The following is a 20,537-nucleotide window of genomic DNA, read 5'->3' as shown; positions in this document are numbered from 1 at the left end:
ATTGGTTTGTCAAGTTGAAAATCAATGAATGGTGATTTCAGTATATGTATTTTTGGCTCCTGATGATGGCATCAACATTAATGAGAAAACATGAATGCAATATAATTAATAAAATTATATTTCTACACTTTAAATCTTCAGTTTAAGTACTGATAAGCTGCAAAAATTAAAGAATGCTGTATGCAAAGCACTTATTTGATATATATACATAAACTTTATCAATTAACTGTAATATGCCAGCTAAATGCAAGCATTTAGAAAATTTTTATATGTAAACACTGATAAAATTTAATACATGTGCATTTTATCAAAATTAGCAATCTCATACATTAATTAAAGATAATATTATTATTATAATTCTTTGGTTGTTTATTTTGAGTTTTTTGACAAATTAGCATCTGTGACTATAACAAAAGTTATATTTACTGATATATCTATATATAAGTTTATATAGCTATTCATAAATAAGTAAATTTGAAATTCTGGTTGGCCAAGTGGTTAGCATATCTGCTCTAAAACCATTGGGATATGAGTTAAATTCCCACCATGAGCATGGATATCTGTAATTCTCTTTAAGCAGGAGATGAATTTCATTAACAATGTGAGACCAACTTGTGACTTGAACAGTTCCATGTTTGATTCTAGAGTAGGATTTTCAGATTATGTAAATATAAATTAAAGAGGCAAAATTATCTTGGTTTCATTCTTCATCCAAGTATAAGCAAACAAAGTTTGTACGTTAAGTCACTTCATGACAGAGCTACTTGTATATAGAGACCAATGACTTCGCATCATTTGCTTTAGTATCCCATAATGCAACACACATTTTTACATATCTGGGTAGTGGCCTGTGTCACTACCCAGACTGGTTTTAACCTTTACTGAGGTGAAAAAGTAAAGGGTTGCTCATCAAATTTGCTCATTGAATGGAAACAGTAGGAGAGACGGAATGAGAGAGAGGTATGGGAGTGCTAGAAGAGGAGAGAATGGAAACAGTAGGAGAGACCTAATGAGAGAGAGGCATGGGAGTGCTAGAGGAGGAGAGAATGGAAACAGTAGGAGAGACAGAATGAGAGATAGGTATGGCAGTACTAGAAGAGGAGAGAATGGAATGAGAGAGAGGTATGGGAGTGCTAAAAGAGGAGAAAATGGAAACAGTAGGAGAGAAGGAATGAGAGAGAGGTATGGGAATGAAAGAAGAGGAGAAAATGGAAACAATAGAAGAGAGGGAATGGTAAGAAGTATAATGTATGGGGACTCAATGATCCGTGGTGTTCAAGATAGGATGCGTGAGGAGTGTTAGCCAGGAGGAACAACTTTGGCAGTTAAGAGAGGTGAAAGGGTGGATGAGATGAATGTGATGGTGGGAACAAATGACTTGAGTGGTGGTGTAAATAGGGCAGCGAGGGATATGAGATTCTTGCTTGAGGTGGTACGAAAGAAGACACAGAGAGGAAAGATAGTGTGTGTGTTGCCTAGGTATGATAATGACAAACTGAGCAGAAGAGCAGTAATATTGAATGACATAACAGTTAGAATGTGTGACAAGAGAGGACTGGAATATGTGGATGCTTGGAGTGTGTTTGAGGACAGAGAGGAATTGTATGCAAGAAACTACTTACATTTGAATGAGGAAGGATGTAGGCATCTGGAGAGATTGCTGTTCTGAAAAAGTCAGTGTGTCCCAGGGAGGATGGTAGCAGGGGTGGCCTCTTGTGGGAATGGGTACTTGGGAGAAGGGGGATGACATCAAGTAACACTGAGCCTGGAGTTTAAGGGGATAATGCTGGGGAGAGAAACAATGGTATTTATATGCTATATACTAATGCCAGGAGTATCCGGAATAAGGGAGAGGAATTGGTGGCACAGATAGCATCAGCCTGGCCAAAAATTATTGAGATCACTGAAACATGGTTGACAGAAGAGGATATAATAACAGGAATAGAAATCGCTTGGTACAGCATTTTTCGGCAGGATAGGAAAGGAAAGCGTGGTGGTGGAGTACTGCTTATGATAAATGACGACCTATGTGCTCTAAGAGTGGAGACTTTGGAAGGCAGTGACACTAATGATTTTGAAACCATATGGTGTGAGGTAGAGGTGGGCAAGACAGGATATTTAGTGGAGTGTTGCTACATATCCAGGAGTACAGAGGGTGGGGAAGAGGAAATGTTTAGAAAGTTGAGTTTTGCAAGTGCAAGAAGAATGATTGTTATGGGAGATTTTAACTACAGTAGTATAAACTGGGGAGAGAAAGATGCATGTAGCAATAAGGGAATCGAATTTCTAGAATTCTTGAGGGATAAATGTCTTAGGCAACATGTAATAGAGGGAACAAGAGGTTCAAGAGTTTTGGATTTGGTTATAGCATCAGAAGAGCTGATAATAACTGAGATGACATCTCTCCCACCAGTTGGAGAGAGTGACCATATGGTTTTGACTTGGAAAATGAATAGACATGCAGGAGTATCAAAGAGACGGGAACGTATGTAGAATTATAAGGTAGGTGATTATAATAGTCTAAGGCGTCAACTTGGGGAAGTTTCATCGAGGGAGGAATTGGAAGGCCCGGGATATCATTATTGCATGGGAAATTATGAAAGAGGATTTGTTAGAAGCAATGGTAAGTTGTACACCACGAGTGAACAAGAGGACACAATTTGGAATAAAGTGGATGACAAACAATATTAAACAGGAATTGCATGCGAAAAAGAGGCTGTGGAAGAGATATAAGGAGACAGGAGAAGAGAAGATGCATGAAGAGTATAAGATACAGGCCAGAAGAGTGACTAGTATGGAAAGGAAGACGAAACTGGAATATGAGAGGAGATTAGCCCTAAGATCCAAAGAAAATCCTAGGGAATTTTTTTAGATATGTGGCCAGTAGGAGGAGAAATGACTGGGGAAGAATGATATTGTGGGATAAAAATGGGAATAGAGTGACTGATACAGAGGACATAGTAGAATTGTTCAATGAACACTTCATTGGAGTATTTCATCCTGGAGGAGTCAGTTTTAATGCTAGAGGGATAGGGCAGGTTCAAGGTACAGGAGGAGAGTGTGTTTCAAATACTGAGTACTCTGGATGGTATTTCCCCACGAGTTTTGAGAGAATGTGCTAGGGAAATGACAGTGCCTTTGACCTGGCTTTTCAGTGAAAGTTTTGCTGCTGGAAAGGTGCCCATGGAATGGAAGGAAGATAAGATAGTGCCATTGCATAAGGGCAGTAGCAGACTGAAAGTATCTAATTATAGACCAGTTTGTGTGTCATCAGTGTTTAGTAAGATCTTGGAGAAAGTAGTGAAGGACCGTATACAGCATTGGGCAGATGAGGGTAATGTTATCTGTGAGAGTCAACATGGATTTGTGAAGGGGTGCTCTTGTTTTAGCAGTATGCAAGCCTTTTATGATAAAGTTACAAGAGCAGTAGATGAGGGAAAGGCATATACTGCCATTTTCTTATACTTAGCTAAGGTATTTGACAGGGTGCCACATGATAAGCTGATATTTAAGTTGCAGCACATGGGTTTGGATGTCAGATCAGTCAACTGGATTCAGGATTGGCTGTCCGATAGGTATCAGAGAGTTGTGTATGGTGGGGCAGTTTCAAGGAAGCAGAGAGTTACAAGTGGGATCCCACAGGGCTCAGTACTGGGACCTATATTGCTTAACCTTTATATCAATGACATTGTCAGTGGATTGCAAGGGGATATTCAGTTGTTTGCAGATGATGCGAAGCTGGGAAGGATTATTAGTAATAGTGCAGATGTGGCAGCCCTGCAAAAGGATTCGAATAAGCTAGATAGATGGGCAAATGAATGGGGGTATCAGTTTGATGCAGCAAAATGTAAGGTCTTGAGGCTTGGGAAACACTGATGGGACACTGCATACTCTATGGGAGGAGTTATACTGGAGGAAGTAGGAGAGACAAGAGATCTAGGGTTGATGATTGATAGAAACCTGAAATTTAGGGGACATATTGCAAAGGTGGTGAAGGTAACACAGAGGATTGCTGCAATAATGAGAAGGACACTGACCTGCAGAGATAAAAGTTATCATTCCATTGTATAAGATCCTGATCAGACCACACTTGGACTATTATTCTCAGATTTGGTCCCCAGGATTTGAAGGGGATAAATTAACTGTGGAAAGTGTACAAAGGCGGATAACAAAGATGGTTTCAGGACTGTACAATGATAGTTATGAGGATCGGCTGAGGGAATGTGGACTGCAGAGGTTGGTGGATAGAAGAAGGAGAGGTGATATGATTGAGACTTTTAAACTGTTGAGAGGTAGTTACAAAGTTTGACACTGGGGAGTTCTTTCACTTGGTTGAACAGCGGGAAGAAGTGATGACAAGAGGCCATTCCTGGAAGTTATGAAAGGAAACTGTGAGCAAGAGGGTGAGGAGTGGTTTCTTTGCATGGAGGGTGGATGAACCATGGAATGCATTGCCTGATGGAGTGGTGAGAGCGAGAACAGTCAATGAGTTCAAGGAGTGGTATAACAGACTTTGTGTTTCTTAGGAAGGACCTCCGACAATGAGTCTTTTGACTCCATAGAGGCCTGAATAAAAATAATAATCATTGGCCTAGAGTAGTTAGTATAGGGATATAAGAGAGCCTGATAGTATTAGGAGAAAGAAAAGACAAATAGATAGCATGAGAAATAGAGAAAAGGCCTCAGCTCTTTTATATCATCATATAGCCAAAGGCTATCAGTTTTCTTTTTTCACCAATCTCATATAGATGAACAAACAAAAGACTAATTGAAACTAAAGCACAAGGATGACTGATACCCAGATAGTTAGCACCATCTGAGTCAACTGCCTTGAGTTGGCCTTCTCTCCTGTAATCCCTGCAATTGACTATAAGACCACATTGAATAAAAAAGATGGAACTATTTAAAAAAAAAAAACCTCTCATAGCAAGAATAGACAGAATTTTATTCTCCCCCCCGGTGAATATTGCATAATGCGGGTGGTCTACACCATCTAGTCATAAATTTGATGTCTCCTAGAATGCTTCTTTCTAAACACAAAAAAAATCGTCTGACTGAACAATAAAATTTCCACAATACAATATTATACAGCATTTGGATGTCATATTGCTGGTTTTCAAATCCATGTTTCTTTCTAACCTTCCAAAAAATGGTATTTTAATTCATTAATGATAAAAATCAAAATTCTCTTCCTGCTTATAAGTGGTAGATATTGCAAAAAAACAACCTGTTCTGTTGTAAGTAATGGAATGCCCAATACATTGCATAATCTGTTCGAAATACGCATGGCAAAAAAGCAGCTGTAGAATGCATGTCTGTTTCTAATCGTTAACAGATGACACAGATTATATCTCCAATGTTAAAGTACGTCCATTTGATGGTATTGATTGGAAGGCAGCCATATGCAATTCTCCAAGCAAGATACCTCTCCTGTTAGGGTACCATAGGAACTTCAATAAGTTATGAAACAAAATATTGTTGTCAGTACCCAACTGTGGAACTTTGCAGCAAAATAGTTTAAAGATTTCTTTATACCAAATTTTACTTTTCTTAATGATAAGAATGTCAATGCCAGAGTTTTTTAGCAGTCTTAGAGTTAAGCACAGAGTATTGCAGTATTCAGGAACAATCTCAGCTTCTGAACCTTTATAATCATTTACTCTAAACAGGAGAAGGTCTGCACATGTGTGATCAGCAGGAGCCACACCCAGAAGTGATACAAGGTTAAAGTAATGAAGAAGTCATATTTCCATATACAAGTAGTCAAAAGGTGTCACACCTTATTACTAAAATACTCCGGATTAGAGACAGATGTTGAAAGTTTTTTCACTTGCTTGTACTATAAATTAAAGATGCCAAGAAAGACGAGTAAATTACTGACGCATGACATACCCATCACAAACATATTTGCTACCCATATAGCATCTTGCTCTTCCTGTCTACCCATTCCCGTATTATGCTCTTAACCACGAGCTCAAGATTGACTGGTGTGATTTGTTCTCTTAGTCTTAGAGCCTCTTTTATGCAATGGAACTATTTTCCCCTTTTACCACCCCCTTATAACCAACCCAGAGCTAAGACTTAAATTTAAAAAAAATGTGGTTAAAGGCACTATCCTTGATTCCAAGGATTTCTCACAAAAACATACACTAGCATACCATCTAATCCTATAGCTGTATTTGCATCAAGGTTCTGTAATATCCTATGCACCTTCAGTTCATTTACCTCAATTTCCATATAAGCCTATGCTGCTCTTGTTACTGAAATATCTCCACCTAGATGATATATACCCTTGCAAGTGTTCCCCTAGTAATTAAACAACTATTTTGCTTACTACAGTTACCCCCCCTACCATCGGCATTTATTAAAATTATTCTTCTGTGATCATTTTTCCTTTTACTTGCAACAAACTGAAAGGACTCTTTGGAATTACCTTTGGCTTGTACTGCTAATTTCCTCTCCTTTTCTGATTTTGCTTTCTTACCGTACTGGTCACCATTCTGGCCTCTGCTTTTTTATTGCTCGTGTGCCTGATGGTCACCTTTCACTTTGAATTCTCTCCACAAATTTTTATTTTTTTGCAGGTTCTATTTAATGATGTTATTCATCATTCATTTAATTACCACTTGATTTATCCTCCTGACTCTAAGTATGACATTTTAGGAAGTAATGGCAAACACTCCTTTATCACCTTGCAGTGTCTCATACCATTGCATTGCTCCAAGCAATCTCCTAAGTTTGTCATACTTACCAACCCTGTTATTCCACATATATCCTCTCTTAAATGAAAATTTCACACATTTTGCCACCTCCCAGGTCAAGACCATATGATCACCCTCACTAACTTGTGGTCATCTTGGTTACAGAAAATTTTTGATGCAATTACTAGAACTAACATTCTCAAACCTCTAGTACATTCCATCAAGTGCTGTCTCAGGTAACTATTCCTTAGTAATTGAATAAATTCCATTTCCTTCCTCCCATATGACCTTTCTTCCTTCCTTCCAATCTATATTCCCATAGGGAAGACCCATAATAACTACGTGTCCTCCACTCACTGAGCTTATTTGCAGAAGCATACTATCAGCACCATCCTTCACATCCCCAGGTCTATAGCAGCAATGGACTGTATATTTTTTCCTACTGGCTGCTTCTCTCTCTCTCAAATGTACATTGTTTTCTCTCTATCCTCCCTGAAGATACTATACTCTTCACATCTATCCCACTAGCTATATCATTCATCTTCCAGCCATATCTCACCAATGTCAATAACCTTTGGTCAAGATGAACTAACTAATGCCCAAAACTCCTTCCCCTTGTTCTGAATACTCCTGACATCAGTGCATATAAAGTGCAATAGCTTTCTAGGTTCACTGCTACCCTTACACTTTATAATAACCATTCCTTTCTGGTTTGTTATCAGTTGTACTAACTTATGCATTTTTTTTTCACATTCTTAAACTTGATTGCCTCAGTGGTATTCATGTACTCACTCAAATGTCCCCCTCCCCATAAAAATAAGCTCTAATTTCCCTTTTTTATCTCCTCCAATCTCGCTTCATTCAAGAACACTTTATCTAGACCAGTGGTTCTCAAACTTTTTGAAGTCGGGGCACATTTAAAATCCTACAAATAATTGTAGGCACACTATACACAAATTTCTGAGAAATATGTTATAATAATTAAGTCAAATATTACAGAAAAAAAATAATGTGATAAAAAAAATAAAATGAAATACACCTTAAGTTTATTCATTCTTGTATTTATGATAAACATGAACCTGATGTGTCCTAGCGATTGCTTCAATGTTTGGGCATATATTTGAAAGGCAAACTCTCATTTCCTCATCAATACATTGAAGAGTTCCTCTCTTTTTACACTTAATTATGGTGAGGGTAGAAAATCCTAATTCACATAAATACGATGTTGAAAATTGTAGTAAAATGTTCAAAGCTTTTTTAGATATTGACACATATTCTTCTTTTATAGAAATCCAAAAGACTTCAAGAGACAATTCCTTATGTTTAATCATCAATCCATGATCAGTGGATATAGCTGCCAGTTCTTCTTCTGTTAATGTTAAACCAAAATCACTTGAAGTTTCCATAAATGGGTTTCTAATCCAATCGTATTGTTCAGTGTTAAGTGATGGAAAATAAGAACTCAATTTTTCTTCTAAACTTTTTAAATGTTCAACTATTATTGGAAGTGTTTCATTTATGCAAGTGTTACTTACCAATGGAAACATTTCCAAATTACCTTCAACAGCTTTTCTATTCCAAATCTGTAGTTTTCTCTGCAATGTTTTCATTTTGTCAGTGGATGTGATAATATTTCTTCTTTCCCTTGCATGCTAGTATTCAAAATATTGAGCTGCTGAAATATATCGGCCAAATACTCTAACCTGGCAATCCAAAATTCGCACCGAAGGAGGTTACAAAAATGTAATTGTTTCATCTCTTCAAAAAACGCAAGAAGTTCTTGTCATAGCTCATGTGCACGGGTAAGTACTTTCCCCCTTGACAGCCAGCTCACCTCAGTGTGTAAAAGCAGCCGTCTGTGTTGTGAATCCATATCGATACAAAGCTTTTCGAATAAATGTGATTTGAGGTCTTCTTTTAATCAAGTTTACCATCTGAACAACTTGATCTAAAACTTCTCTTATTTTTTCACCCAATGTTTTTGCCATCAAGGCCTCCCTATGAAGAAAGTTACGATAACATTCTCATTTTGTTTTTTTACAAAAGATGTAAGGCCCTTAACACAGCCTACCATGGAAGGGACTCCATCTGTACAAATGCCTACACACGACTTCCTTGTTAACTGCCATTTATCAAGATAGCTATTCAAAATGTCCTCACCTTTTGTAGACACACTTAATTCTTTGCAAAAAAGAAACTGCTTTACTATTTGATCTTCATTAATAAAACGGACGAATGCTAAGAGTTGCACCTTGTTGGTAATGTCTGTTGACTCATCAACTTGCAATGCAAAATTTGAATACTGAAGTTTATCACTGCATACATTTTTCTCAATATCAGAAGACATTTCTATAATACGCCTGTGAACTGTATCGTTGGACAGAGGAATCTTGCTTATTTTCATTGCTGCTTCATTTCCTAGCATTGTCATGACCATTTTTTTGCATGCAGGCAAAATAAGTGACTCACCTAAAGTATGATCTTTCATATTTTTTGGTATCAGTTCTGAGACTTCATAAGAAGCGATTTGAGCTTTATCAGAAACAGTCATTATACTTTTAAAAGAATTTGCCGCTTTTGTTTGCTGTTCAGACAATCTCTTGAAAAAACTTACAGATTTATCTTGTAAATTAGAGTGTATAGTTTTAAAATGTTTACTCAATTTACTAGGAAGCAATGATTCATTTGCCATTTTACATCCATATAGCGGCAAAGGATGATCTTCACTTCTGGTCCAAGTGAAACCAAAGCTTAAATAACTTTCATTATATTTGCGAGTAGGCTGCGATTTTGCTTTCTTACTTGCACTTAACTTTTGCTCACTTCCAGAATCTGATTCTTCAATATCACGCTTCTTTTTGAGAAATCTATCCATTTTATTTGGGTGTATTTATCTGAAAATAAGTAATATGCACATAACATCCACTTCCAACACTTTTAAAATAAGTAATATACACAACAAGAATAAACCATATTCTTGTTCTCTTTGCAAGAAAAACTGCTGTTAATTAACATAATAATGATGTGTGACAAAAAGAGTGGTATATCTGTAATGAAAAGGTATAATAGAGTAACTATATTTATTTTTATATCTGGACACATATTTCTCTGGAATACCACAGGGCGCACTCGGAAATCTTCTAGGATGCACCCTTTGAGAACCACTGATCTAGACTCTGAACTTTCTAACAGATAAGCTTAGGTGTTGATGGTTATTCATGACTTATTTTTCACAGTATTAACAACACCAGACACACTTTTATCACAAAGACGTTTTATTAATGCTTATATTTTGCTGATTTTCAACTCGGCATCATCAGAGCATAACACACTTGTATATGCGACAGTGAGAGTGAAACAATATAATTGCAAAAAAAAAAAAATTTTTTTTTTCGTTAGAGGGTGCCAAAAATAGGACTTTAGATCTTTTGTCTTTTGCAATTATATTGTTTCACTTACTCACTGTCACGTATACAAGTCTGTTGTGCTCTGATGATGCTGAGTTGAAAATCAGCGAAATATAAGCATTAATAAAACATCTTTGTGATAAAAGTGCGTGTGGTGTTTTTAATACCATGAAAAATAAGTCATGACTAGACTCTGAACATCAAATCCATTCAAGTCCAAAATTATCTTGTATAAGTCCTTTCATCCATCAAATTCACCCAAGAAATCCACAAACACTACATTATTCTCTCTTGTATAACCTATGCATCGACTCATTTGCTATTATGCCCTCCCACTTTCTTAACTCTCTCACTATTTTCTTTTGCTATTTCTCTTTCATGTCCTCTCTCATGCCATACTTATCTGCTTTCAAATTATTTGTCCCAGCCGAAACAAAACTCTTTCACTTTACTTTTGCATTCTAATAGCCTTGCAAACATCATTAATCTTTGTACCCTGGATATAGGATTTTAAAACAGAATAATAGAATCCCTTATAAGCCTCTCCATAGTGCAATTGAAAGAATGATTGTATGTTGCACCCTTCGATTGGAAAAGGCTTAAATTCGATTCTCATTGTGATGAGAGGAATCTTTATATGCCCCCCCCACCAACTGAAGGTGAGTTAGCTGATCTCATACAGAGAGTAGAGTTATTTCTCCCAGAAACTCGGGTTTTTCATCCCACATACAAACATATTGGCCTTGAGAACAAACACAATTTGCAGACAAAATACTAGTGGTGGGCAGTAGATGGCGTTAGAGCAGATGATGATGGTAGTTGCAGTTCGCTGTAGTTGGTGGATTAAGTGGTGGAGAGTTGTAGAGTAGATGCCCTCCCTCAATGAGTCTTTGGCCTCCTTGGAGGTTTCAAGTAATAATATTAATAACCTCTTATAACAGAATTACAGTACAAGACTCTCTCTCTCCATAATTCTTCTTTCTCTGTTAGAAAAACATCCCTTTCTGTTTTTCTCACACCTCTTTTTTACTGTTCTCACTTGAATCACTTGCAAGATGTTTCTGCATTTGCTCTAGCTGATGCTTTGTCCTGTGTAGCACTCCATGTAGCCAAGCTATCTCTCTAATTCTGGCAAACTGTTGATTCTTCACATTTATCATACTACTATTTTTAATGTCACTTTCTCTCTCTCTCTCTCTTTTCTGCTATATCATTGCACACATCTCAAGTAATCCCTGCTACAGACATTTCTATATATGTTTCATATCTACTTCATTAATGTAGAAACCCATTTTTTTATAATACATGTTTTAAAAAGTAAATTCTCAGTTTAATAGAAATATTCTGATTTTGTGACCACATGTTTATTAGAGAACTGTTTTTAAAAAACTAAACAAGTACTAAAAATAACCCAACAAGTTTCATTAGTTGTAAGACTAACATCTTCAGGGGTAAAGAGAATTAACAGTTTAAAGCACAAACTATAAGAAATTATGAAAAAAACAAGTTCATTTGTTCGTATTATGAACATCAAAAAAGTTCATTAAAAACCGAATAACGTGAACCACAGAACGTGACAACAAATAGCATCATTGTCTCCAACTAACACGCATTAACGGTTATATAGATCTGTTATTCGGTTTTTAACAAACTTTTTTGATGTTCATAATACCAACAAATGAACTTGTTTAATGTAACTTAACCGCAGAAACCTGTGCATGAAAAATTCCCAGTTTATTTTATTTTACTTAAATATATAAAGAGCCAATAGGCTCTTTCAGCCAAAAGGCTGAAACCGGTCAGGGTAGTGACCTCCCACCATAATGTAATAACCGCATACATTTCCTAGGAAATGTGTTTTACATTATGGAAAATACCAAGAATAGCGATCAGAACTTTACCACCTTTGCTGCGAGTTGCCCGAGTTTGTACTATGTACTTGGACTACATGCATTAGCTCACACTAGTAGTCGCCGATACTTTTATAGTTTACTATACTACATTCGGCATGAAACTCTCTGAATCCAATCTTTGAGTTTCTTATTCGGTTTTAAAACAATGTGGGATTTAATATCCTCTTAATTTAAAGAATATTTTATTTTATTTATTTTTTATGATTTGATATCAGATACCATCATTTTTGTGATTTTCCATGTGATAGTGGCACAACTGACAAATAAAATATACATTTTACACAAAAATATAATAAAAAAAAAACTTCATAAATATTTACAAATTTCTAAAACTGAGCCTGTTTGATGGATATGCAATCAAGTGAGTTCCTGTTTAATGTGAAAAATATGATAGGGGCTGAATATATTAATGCAAGTGTAGAACATAATGGCTTTATTTTATTCTAAGTTTTTATGATGCATTTCAATGTTTCTACTCTTAACATCTTTTTATAATGGCAAAGAAAAAAAAATTAATTTTTTTTTTCCTTAAAAGTTTTTTATGACATACCATAAGTATTGTAACTGAAAATAAATGTCAAGATAATGCTGTAATACAAGATAGCTCAGGAGCTTATGAGTCATGTTCATCTTGCAATTCCACAGTTCCATCGATGGTTACAGGCAATGCCCTGAAGAATGTAAAAGGAAACTCATTTAAAGAGAAAATAGGAGTTTCCATGGTTTCAGCATGAAAGTAGTGAAGGATGGCATTCTGTTTGTCTGAAATTTAAAACTTTTTGTGGCAGTTAATCCCATGGAGTTGTTGGCCTCAAGAAACATGTTGGACATTAAACTTTCAAGTTTCATAATTTTCTAGACCAACATATTAGGTATGGAAGCATTAAATACCAAAGAACATCCAGAAAATAGTGCAAGTGCAAGTGCAAAGTGTGTGTAAAAAAAAAAAAAAAAAAAGATGGATGAGAAAAATGTTTGTTCATTTTAGAAAAATGTTTCATATTTCTAAAATTAACATATTTTTGAAACAACATATATTCAACATATGTTACTGAATTAGAAAGCAAATACAATTATGAGGTTTTGAATGAATATACAAGCAATCATTGTAAAGAATTCATACACCACACAGCATATTATGTAAAGGAAAATATTGTTGCTAAGCATCAGAATTCACTTCCATTGTTAAATGGCTCAAAGGGTAGGACAGGAAAAAAGAATGTACAATTTATGTAAAGTACATAAATTGTGGCAGGATCAAAGAGTCATTCTTGACTATTGTCCAAACAGCAGCCAAAAATGACGTAGAAAAATATGAAACATTTTTCTAAAATGAACAATGACTCTTTTGTCTATGTGATTGGATGCATGTCAGTAAACTGACAAGGAAATCTGTGATTTCAAGGAAATTGTACAAAGAAATTTGACAAGGAAATTGTACACGCTCTGATTTTTGTTGACACAAAATTGCAGATCGTGTACAACATGTGATAACTATACACTGGGTACACATAAATTACAACTGAATGTTCTCATATTACTTGAAAGAGTAAAATACATTGAGGAAATAAATTCCTATCTTACCATAATTTTTACATTCCACATAAGATCCAACAGAAAGCAAAGCAGTTGGCAGAAACTGCAGTTTCCTGTCAGATCATCAAGGCAGATCTACATTCTGGAGACACCTTTAATGACACATCTCAAAATCATGAGTTTTGGCAATGATAGGAATCTCAGTGACTACATTGAAAAATTACAGGTATCTTAAGATCCTGCACTTTATGCATGATTTTTTTTTTTTTTTTTTTTGCCATTAAAGAAGCTCCCCTTGATTTATTTCTGAAACCTAAGTTACCAATAAATGACATGCAGATTCACATCAACAAAACAATACTGGCTGGTCCTGAAGAACTCAAAGCAATCTACGAGGGTGGTCTGAAAAGTTCTTGGCCTCGACCACAGATGGCAACACCATTGGCAAGATTTTTTGTTTTTTTCCAAGTTGGTAGATCTGTCATAAGCATCCATGTGAAATTGAAATTGCAAGTCATTCTATCAAGTAGTTTGTTTTATACAGCTGTCTGTGAAATGGATAAAATTGAGTATCGTGCAGGTATAAAATTCTTTGTAAAAGAAGGTTTAAAGCTAAAAAAAAATTTCATTCAAAGTTCATAAAAGTTTATGGGCACTCTTCTCCTTCGTTTTTGACAATTAAGAAATGGGCTGTCAAGTTTAAACATGCCCTTACCAGCCTCGAAGATGATCCATTTGAAGGACATGCAAAAAGTGTAACAACATCAGAAATCATTGATCCAGTGCATGATATGGTATTGGATGACTGGCAAGTCAAAGTACATGAAATTGCTGAGACTATAGGTATTTCAAAAGAACGTATAGGATATATTTTGCATGAAGAATTGCAAATGAAAAAGCTTTGCGCAAGATGGGCGTCAGCAGATCAAAAACGCACTTCCATGAAAATCTCTGAACAGTGTTTGGAGCGTTTTAATAAGAATAAAACTGATTTAGTGTGTTGATTTATTACTATGGATGAGACTTGGATTCACCATTACACACCAGAATCCAAACAGCAGTCAAAACAGTGGACAGAAGCCAGTTGTTCAGCGACAAAGATGACAAAGTCAGTTCCATCGGCAGGAAAGGTCATGGCATCGGTGTTTTGGGATGCTAAAGGCATTTCATTTATTAATTATCTTGAAAAGTGTAAAACAATAACTGGGGAATATTATTCCGATCTTTTAACGAGACTAGAATGAAAAAATTTGTGAGAAAAGACCCAGTTTGCAGAATAAAAAAATCATCTTTCATTAGGACAATGCACCTGCCCACAAAGGTGTTTTGGCAATAGGAATTCATCAAGATACCAAACCCAGGTTTATAAGGTAAAACCAGATAAAAAAACAGGTTTATATTTAAAATAACTTGGTATCTTTAACATATATTATACCCAAGGTAAAAAACTTTCTACATCTACCTCTAATCCTGAGATTTTTATTTAATAAGGTCAAAGCACCTTATGGTAACTTGTGTTGGTAAAATATTTATAAGCTCTGTATTACTTAAAACTTAGTGTTTCTTAGCCTGGCTTCCACTGATGAGACCTCAATAAAGGTCGAAACTGGTCTGGATAGTGGCCCTTGCATTTAATACATAGTATCATACATCTCCTCCAGGAGATGTGCTTTGCATTAAGGGTAAATATTAAGGATAGTGATCAGAGCTTATTCTACCTTTACCACGAGTTGCCTTGGACTTGCACTACGTGCAGGTTCAGCTAGACTTGCAACACTTGCAGGCGCAAACTTGACTGACTTGTGTGTTTGCTTACTTGGGAAATGGAGTAAAAAACCAGGTTTATATTTAAAATAACTTGGTATCTTTAACACGTATATATATGTTAAAGTATATTGACTTAAACTACAATCATGGTGGGTTAGGGTTGTTATATATATATATATATATATATATATATTTCCAAATGTATTCAATTCTGCTGATGCCAAGTATCTTCCAGTAACTGACTTTTCACAGTTTATCCTAGGTTTCCTGAAAATAACAGTGGAAACCTTGTTTATCCAGGTAACAACCATAACCACCATGATTGTAGTTTAAGTCAATATAGAATACAGTTCTTTTGGTTAAGTTCCAAAGTGCCAACTCATTCTCATTCATTTGGTATCAGGATACCTAATAAGGCCACACCATAAGATAGTAAGGACTGGGACATCACAGCTTCGGCCAGAGTGATTTTCTATAATTTCTTACAAGATAAGTGGAGGTCTCCTACAATTCTCTTGCTGGAATTGAAGACCTTCTTTAAAAATTACAGTCAATAAATTATTTACAGATATGAATATTAAAACTTACAGGTATGAAATTTTTATGAAAATGAAGGATTTTTTATTTTTTTCGTCTGAGGGAAAATGAGGAAAATTTTTTTAACGAAAATTTACAGATATGAAATTTAGGTGGAAGATGAATTTCATCACTTGGTGTGAGCTTAATGCCTTTTTATTGGAGGCATGAAGTGGCTTCAAAAAGTTATTATTATTATTATTACCCCAAGACCTCATGAAGTCAAAGATGTTTGGTCTCTAGAATAGGGTTTCCAGACAATATAAAAAATTAAAAACTATAAAAAATATATAAAAATTAATAAAAATGCAAAGAAAAAAAATCCTTAGCCCACCAATGGTACAAAATTTATTATAGGTTTATAACTCTGAGGGTGGGAACCATACATAAAAAAATGAAACACACTATAAATTTGTTCAACATGGGAATACAAGCCAAACTTAAAAAAACAGCAGTACTTTTAAATGAATGATATTATTCATTTGGATAAATGTATACCCGGAGCGAGAAAATGTTAATTGCAGTAAAAATTTTTGTAGAGCTAATCCAAAGTAACTTAAAGAATGAGTTTCCTACGAAGTTTACCTTAGGAAGATAATTTGGTGGGACTAAAGCAAGGCAATAAATACCAACTTGATGAATGCTATCCACAGCTTGGAGGACTCGACTCATCCACTGAAAACTCTATATAAACATATGAATAAAATATGTATAAAATGCAATTTAAAAATAAATTATATATTAAATGTCTGCTTATATTATAAAACAGTTTAAAATTGCAGACTATTCTTCACATCAAGTTGCTTACTTTTCAGTAATTGATTTTTTTTAGCCTTAGTATCTTCCTGAATCTAGATGCTATTGATGAGACTCCAATAAAGATCAAAGTCTAGATAGTGACAATGCTCATAATGCATAGCAATATACACATCCAAAAGGAAGTGCACTTTGCATTATGGGATAGTGAGGCAATTGATATGAAGTCAACAGTCTCTATATACAGTAAGATTAGTCATGAATATATTTCATACACAAACTTTATATTCTTATGCTGGGGTAAAGAATGAAAACAAAAATCTAATTTTTTTGTCAAGTGAAATGTACTTTGTAACCAAGCAAAAAAAAAAACAAAAAAAAAACAACTTTTTACAAACATATAAAACACTGATATTATTAGGGGTGAGATGAGAAAAAACAGATTTATGTATTTACTATAATCCTTCATTTATCAAACCACAGTGGAAGCAATTTATCAGCCAGATAATTAAAGGGTTGGATAACATAACTGAAGATACAATTACATGGTGCTGCACCAGAAGTCAATTATCCTACTAATTCATTCAAAGATTAGTTAGTTAAAGGTTAGTTCATTTCATGGTCAGAATTATGTGATGTCATAGTGTTATATTATATTTTAAAAATGTCCCCTTTATATAACATTAGAGTACATATGGGGACCTACCTTGATGGAGGAATAACTAATCTTAATTAAAATAAACTAATTACTCAACATTTGACCTACACATTAAGGTACAAATATATATACACAAAGAAAAACAAGTTACATTAGAATTCATGAGTCTTCTACAGCATTACTCATTTAGAGTTTCTAATTTATAAATTAAATTTTACTTTAAGATATTAAAATTTTTATCCCTCATTGGAAGTTAGAGTAGGGTCAATGGCTAAATTATGAATGTAAGGATATAAGACATAATAAGCATATATAAGTACAATGTAAGAACTGTAACACAGCATATATCTGGGTACATCATGTTGTTTCATGAAACTGACAATGTAGATTAGATAGTAACTAAAAATTTTAATTATTACTTCCTATATTTCAGCAAAGTTAACTTGGCATCTTCAGGGATTAATACATTCGTATCAAACAAGTGTACACATGCACACTTCAGTAACAAAGATGGAACAGGAGAGTTACATGCTGGAATGAAGTCCTATAATTATGCCATGTCACTAGACTTTGGTTGAGTGTTCTCTTGACCATTGGACTGAATGCCTGCAGAGTGAAGTTTCCCATACGAGAGGCAGTTTGATACAACCATATTTGCTTAGGTTGAGACAGTTGGTAAGAGCTACAGCACGTTTGAGGAAAAGCCTCTCAAATTTAAATTTGTTTTGGTGGAGTAAGGCGGCTTTTTCCAACAGATCCAGTGTTGAGTATCTAGGGAATGATCTGCTAATCTTGAGTGGCCTTAGTGGTGGAAATGGATGTAGTCCCAGTGTTCAGATATATAATGTTGGCTGTCCTGCCTTTTTGGCCGTAGTATGAATGGTTGCTGTTGCAGGTTACCTGATTCACTCAGGGTAAATCCAGTGGTTATAGCTGGTTTTTGGGGAGCAGATAAGGGTTATTAGCTTTCTGTGTAGTTTATAAGTGGTCACAAGATTGTGCATTTTCTAAAATCTTGGCCACCTTTTCTGAGATGTCACAAATATAAGAAATAGTGATAGATTTACTGTAGTCTATATTTGGAAGTGCGTGTGTGGGGGGAGTACGTGGTGTTAGAATTCTCATTTGGTGGGGAGGTAGTGTCATTGGCCAAAAACGAGTTCTCATGTGCGTGAGTTCTGTGGTAAGTGCAATGTTATCTGAGCAATTAATTTTTCCCAGTGGACTAAGGATTTTATACTTTATAAATGGTTTATGACCATTTACACAGTTTATGTTTATGGTTTTTATACTTTTCCATGTGTATGTGGGGGGGGGGGGATCTGTAGAATGTGAAGGTCAGAGATCCATTTAGTTGTCTTAATTTGGTTGTCCAGGAAAGTCTAACTATTCTTACTTTCTATTTCTCTATTGAATTGGATCCGTGGAAAAGTGTTTAAGATGTACAGGGACATATTGTCAAAATTTTTAAGCGGATTTAATTCCCTCCTTATATCTGTGTGTGTATGTGTGGGCACATACTGTAGTTGATGATGATGACTAAGATGAGAGTGTAAATATCAAGCAATTATTATTATTTTTAACTAAAATTATTATTTCAAAATGGCAGTAGACTCTGATATGCCAAAATGAATGCTGATCACCATGTAATTGAAGTAGGAAAGCATTCTTCTACTTTAGGAAAATTTTCCTTGATTTCCAAATTTCCTAAATGAAAAAGAAAGAGAATTCAATTTATGTGGGCTGTTCAATAAGTAATAAGACTAATTTTACTGTGGCGAAACCACTCATCACAATATTAATTTCTGTGGAATAAAGAAATGTTGCTGTCTGTATTAACAAAAGAGGTTGATAGATGCCGTATATGGGCTGATGTGCCAGAGTGCCACGTGACTAAACGCAAGCTTGTTTCGCCGTGCCTACGAGGCGCGACCAGTCCTCAAAATGGAAGCATCCTTGGAACAGCGTTATGTGATTAAATTTTGTGTGTGTTTGCAAAAATCAGCATCGGACACTTTTAACATGATACGCGAAGCTTTCCACGATGAAGCAATGTCGAAGGCAAGTGTTTTTCGCTGGCATAAAACTTTTAAGGAAGGAAGGCAAAATGTGGAAGATCTTGAACATGAGGGAAGACCTTCAATGTCTATCACATAGACAATGATCAACACAGCAGCGATTATCATCAAGCACGTCAAAAGGAAGCATCCATTGCTGAAGAATGGCTTCTTATTGTACAACGATAATGCAAGGCCACATATTGCTGGTTGTGTAGTAGACGTTTTGCAGAAGAACAACACAGATATCCTACCACACCCTCCATACAGTCCTGATCTTGCACCATGCGATTTCTGGCTGTTTCCTCAGCTCAAGAAACCACTAAGAGGCCGCCATTTCGAAACCGCTGCAGAGGCGGTTTTGAAAGAACTCTCAAAAAACGGACTTTCACATGTGTTTAAGAAGTGGATGCAACATTGGGACAAATGCATCGCGTCTCACGGTAGTTACTTCAAAAAAGACCATGTAAATGATGACGATTAAAGGTAATCTGTTTTCTGTATAAATATAGTCTTATTACTTATTGAACAGCCTATGTATATTTAGTATGTGAAGACTGACAAGATACAGATATAAGCTCTTTAAGTTATATTTGCCAGGAATTACATGGGTTGTTTGAAAAGTTTGGTAAATTTCCAATAGACAGTGACACATTTCATTCATTCATACCAGTGTCATCTTTTTCATGATCACTGGCAAAATTTAGCCACATGCGACATGTAGTTCTCATTTGGCAAACATTTAAAATGACTGTGCTCGCATTTTTCATAAAAATGGAGAAAAACCAGCTTTGTACAGTGATAAAACATTTGAGGAAATGGATGGCCTTTATTTGAAGAATAGGATGGCCACACAGATCAAAGCCGAGTTAGATGCAGTTCATGGAGATTCTGCACCAGCATTAAAGACTATTTATTTTGGGATAAATGAGTTTAAACGTGGTCGTACATCCATCGAAGATGAAGTGAAGATAAAACATTTGAGGAAATGGATGGATTTATTTGAGGAATAGGACGGCCACGCAGATCAAAGCCGAGTTAGAAGCAGTTCATGGGGATTCTGCACAAGCATTAAAGACTATTTATTTTAGAATAAATGAGTTTAAACATGGTCATACTTCCATCAAAGATGAAGCGCACTCCACACGCCCAACTGAGGTCACTAT

The 20,537-nt window shown here is 35.5% G+C and overlaps 1 protein-coding gene across 1 annotated transcript in view; it reads right to left on the bottom strand.

Annotated features, from left to right (window-relative positions):
* Nucleotides 1-20,537, bottom strand: part of LOC150108732 (disco-interacting protein 2-like) — a 936,780-nt gene that overhangs the window by 232,723 nt on the left and 683,520 nt on the right. Inside the window, exon 28 of the mRNA XM_090416186.1 lies at nt 16,486-16,584. Coding sequence (XP_090272312.1) covers nt 16,486-16,584 — 99 coding nt within the window. The remainder of the gene's footprint in view (nt 1-16,485; nt 16,585-20,537) is intronic.

This window comes from Typopeltis vanoorti, chromosome 3 (assembly GCF_054136105.1).
Source record: "Typopeltis vanoorti isolate ZY-2024b chromosome 3, IOZ_Tvanoo_1.0, whole genome shotgun sequence".
Lineage (NCBI taxonomy): Eukaryota > Metazoa > Arthropoda > Arachnida > Uropygi > Thelyphonidae > Typopeltis > Typopeltis vanoorti.
This window is presented reverse-complemented; position numbering and strand designations above follow the sequence as displayed.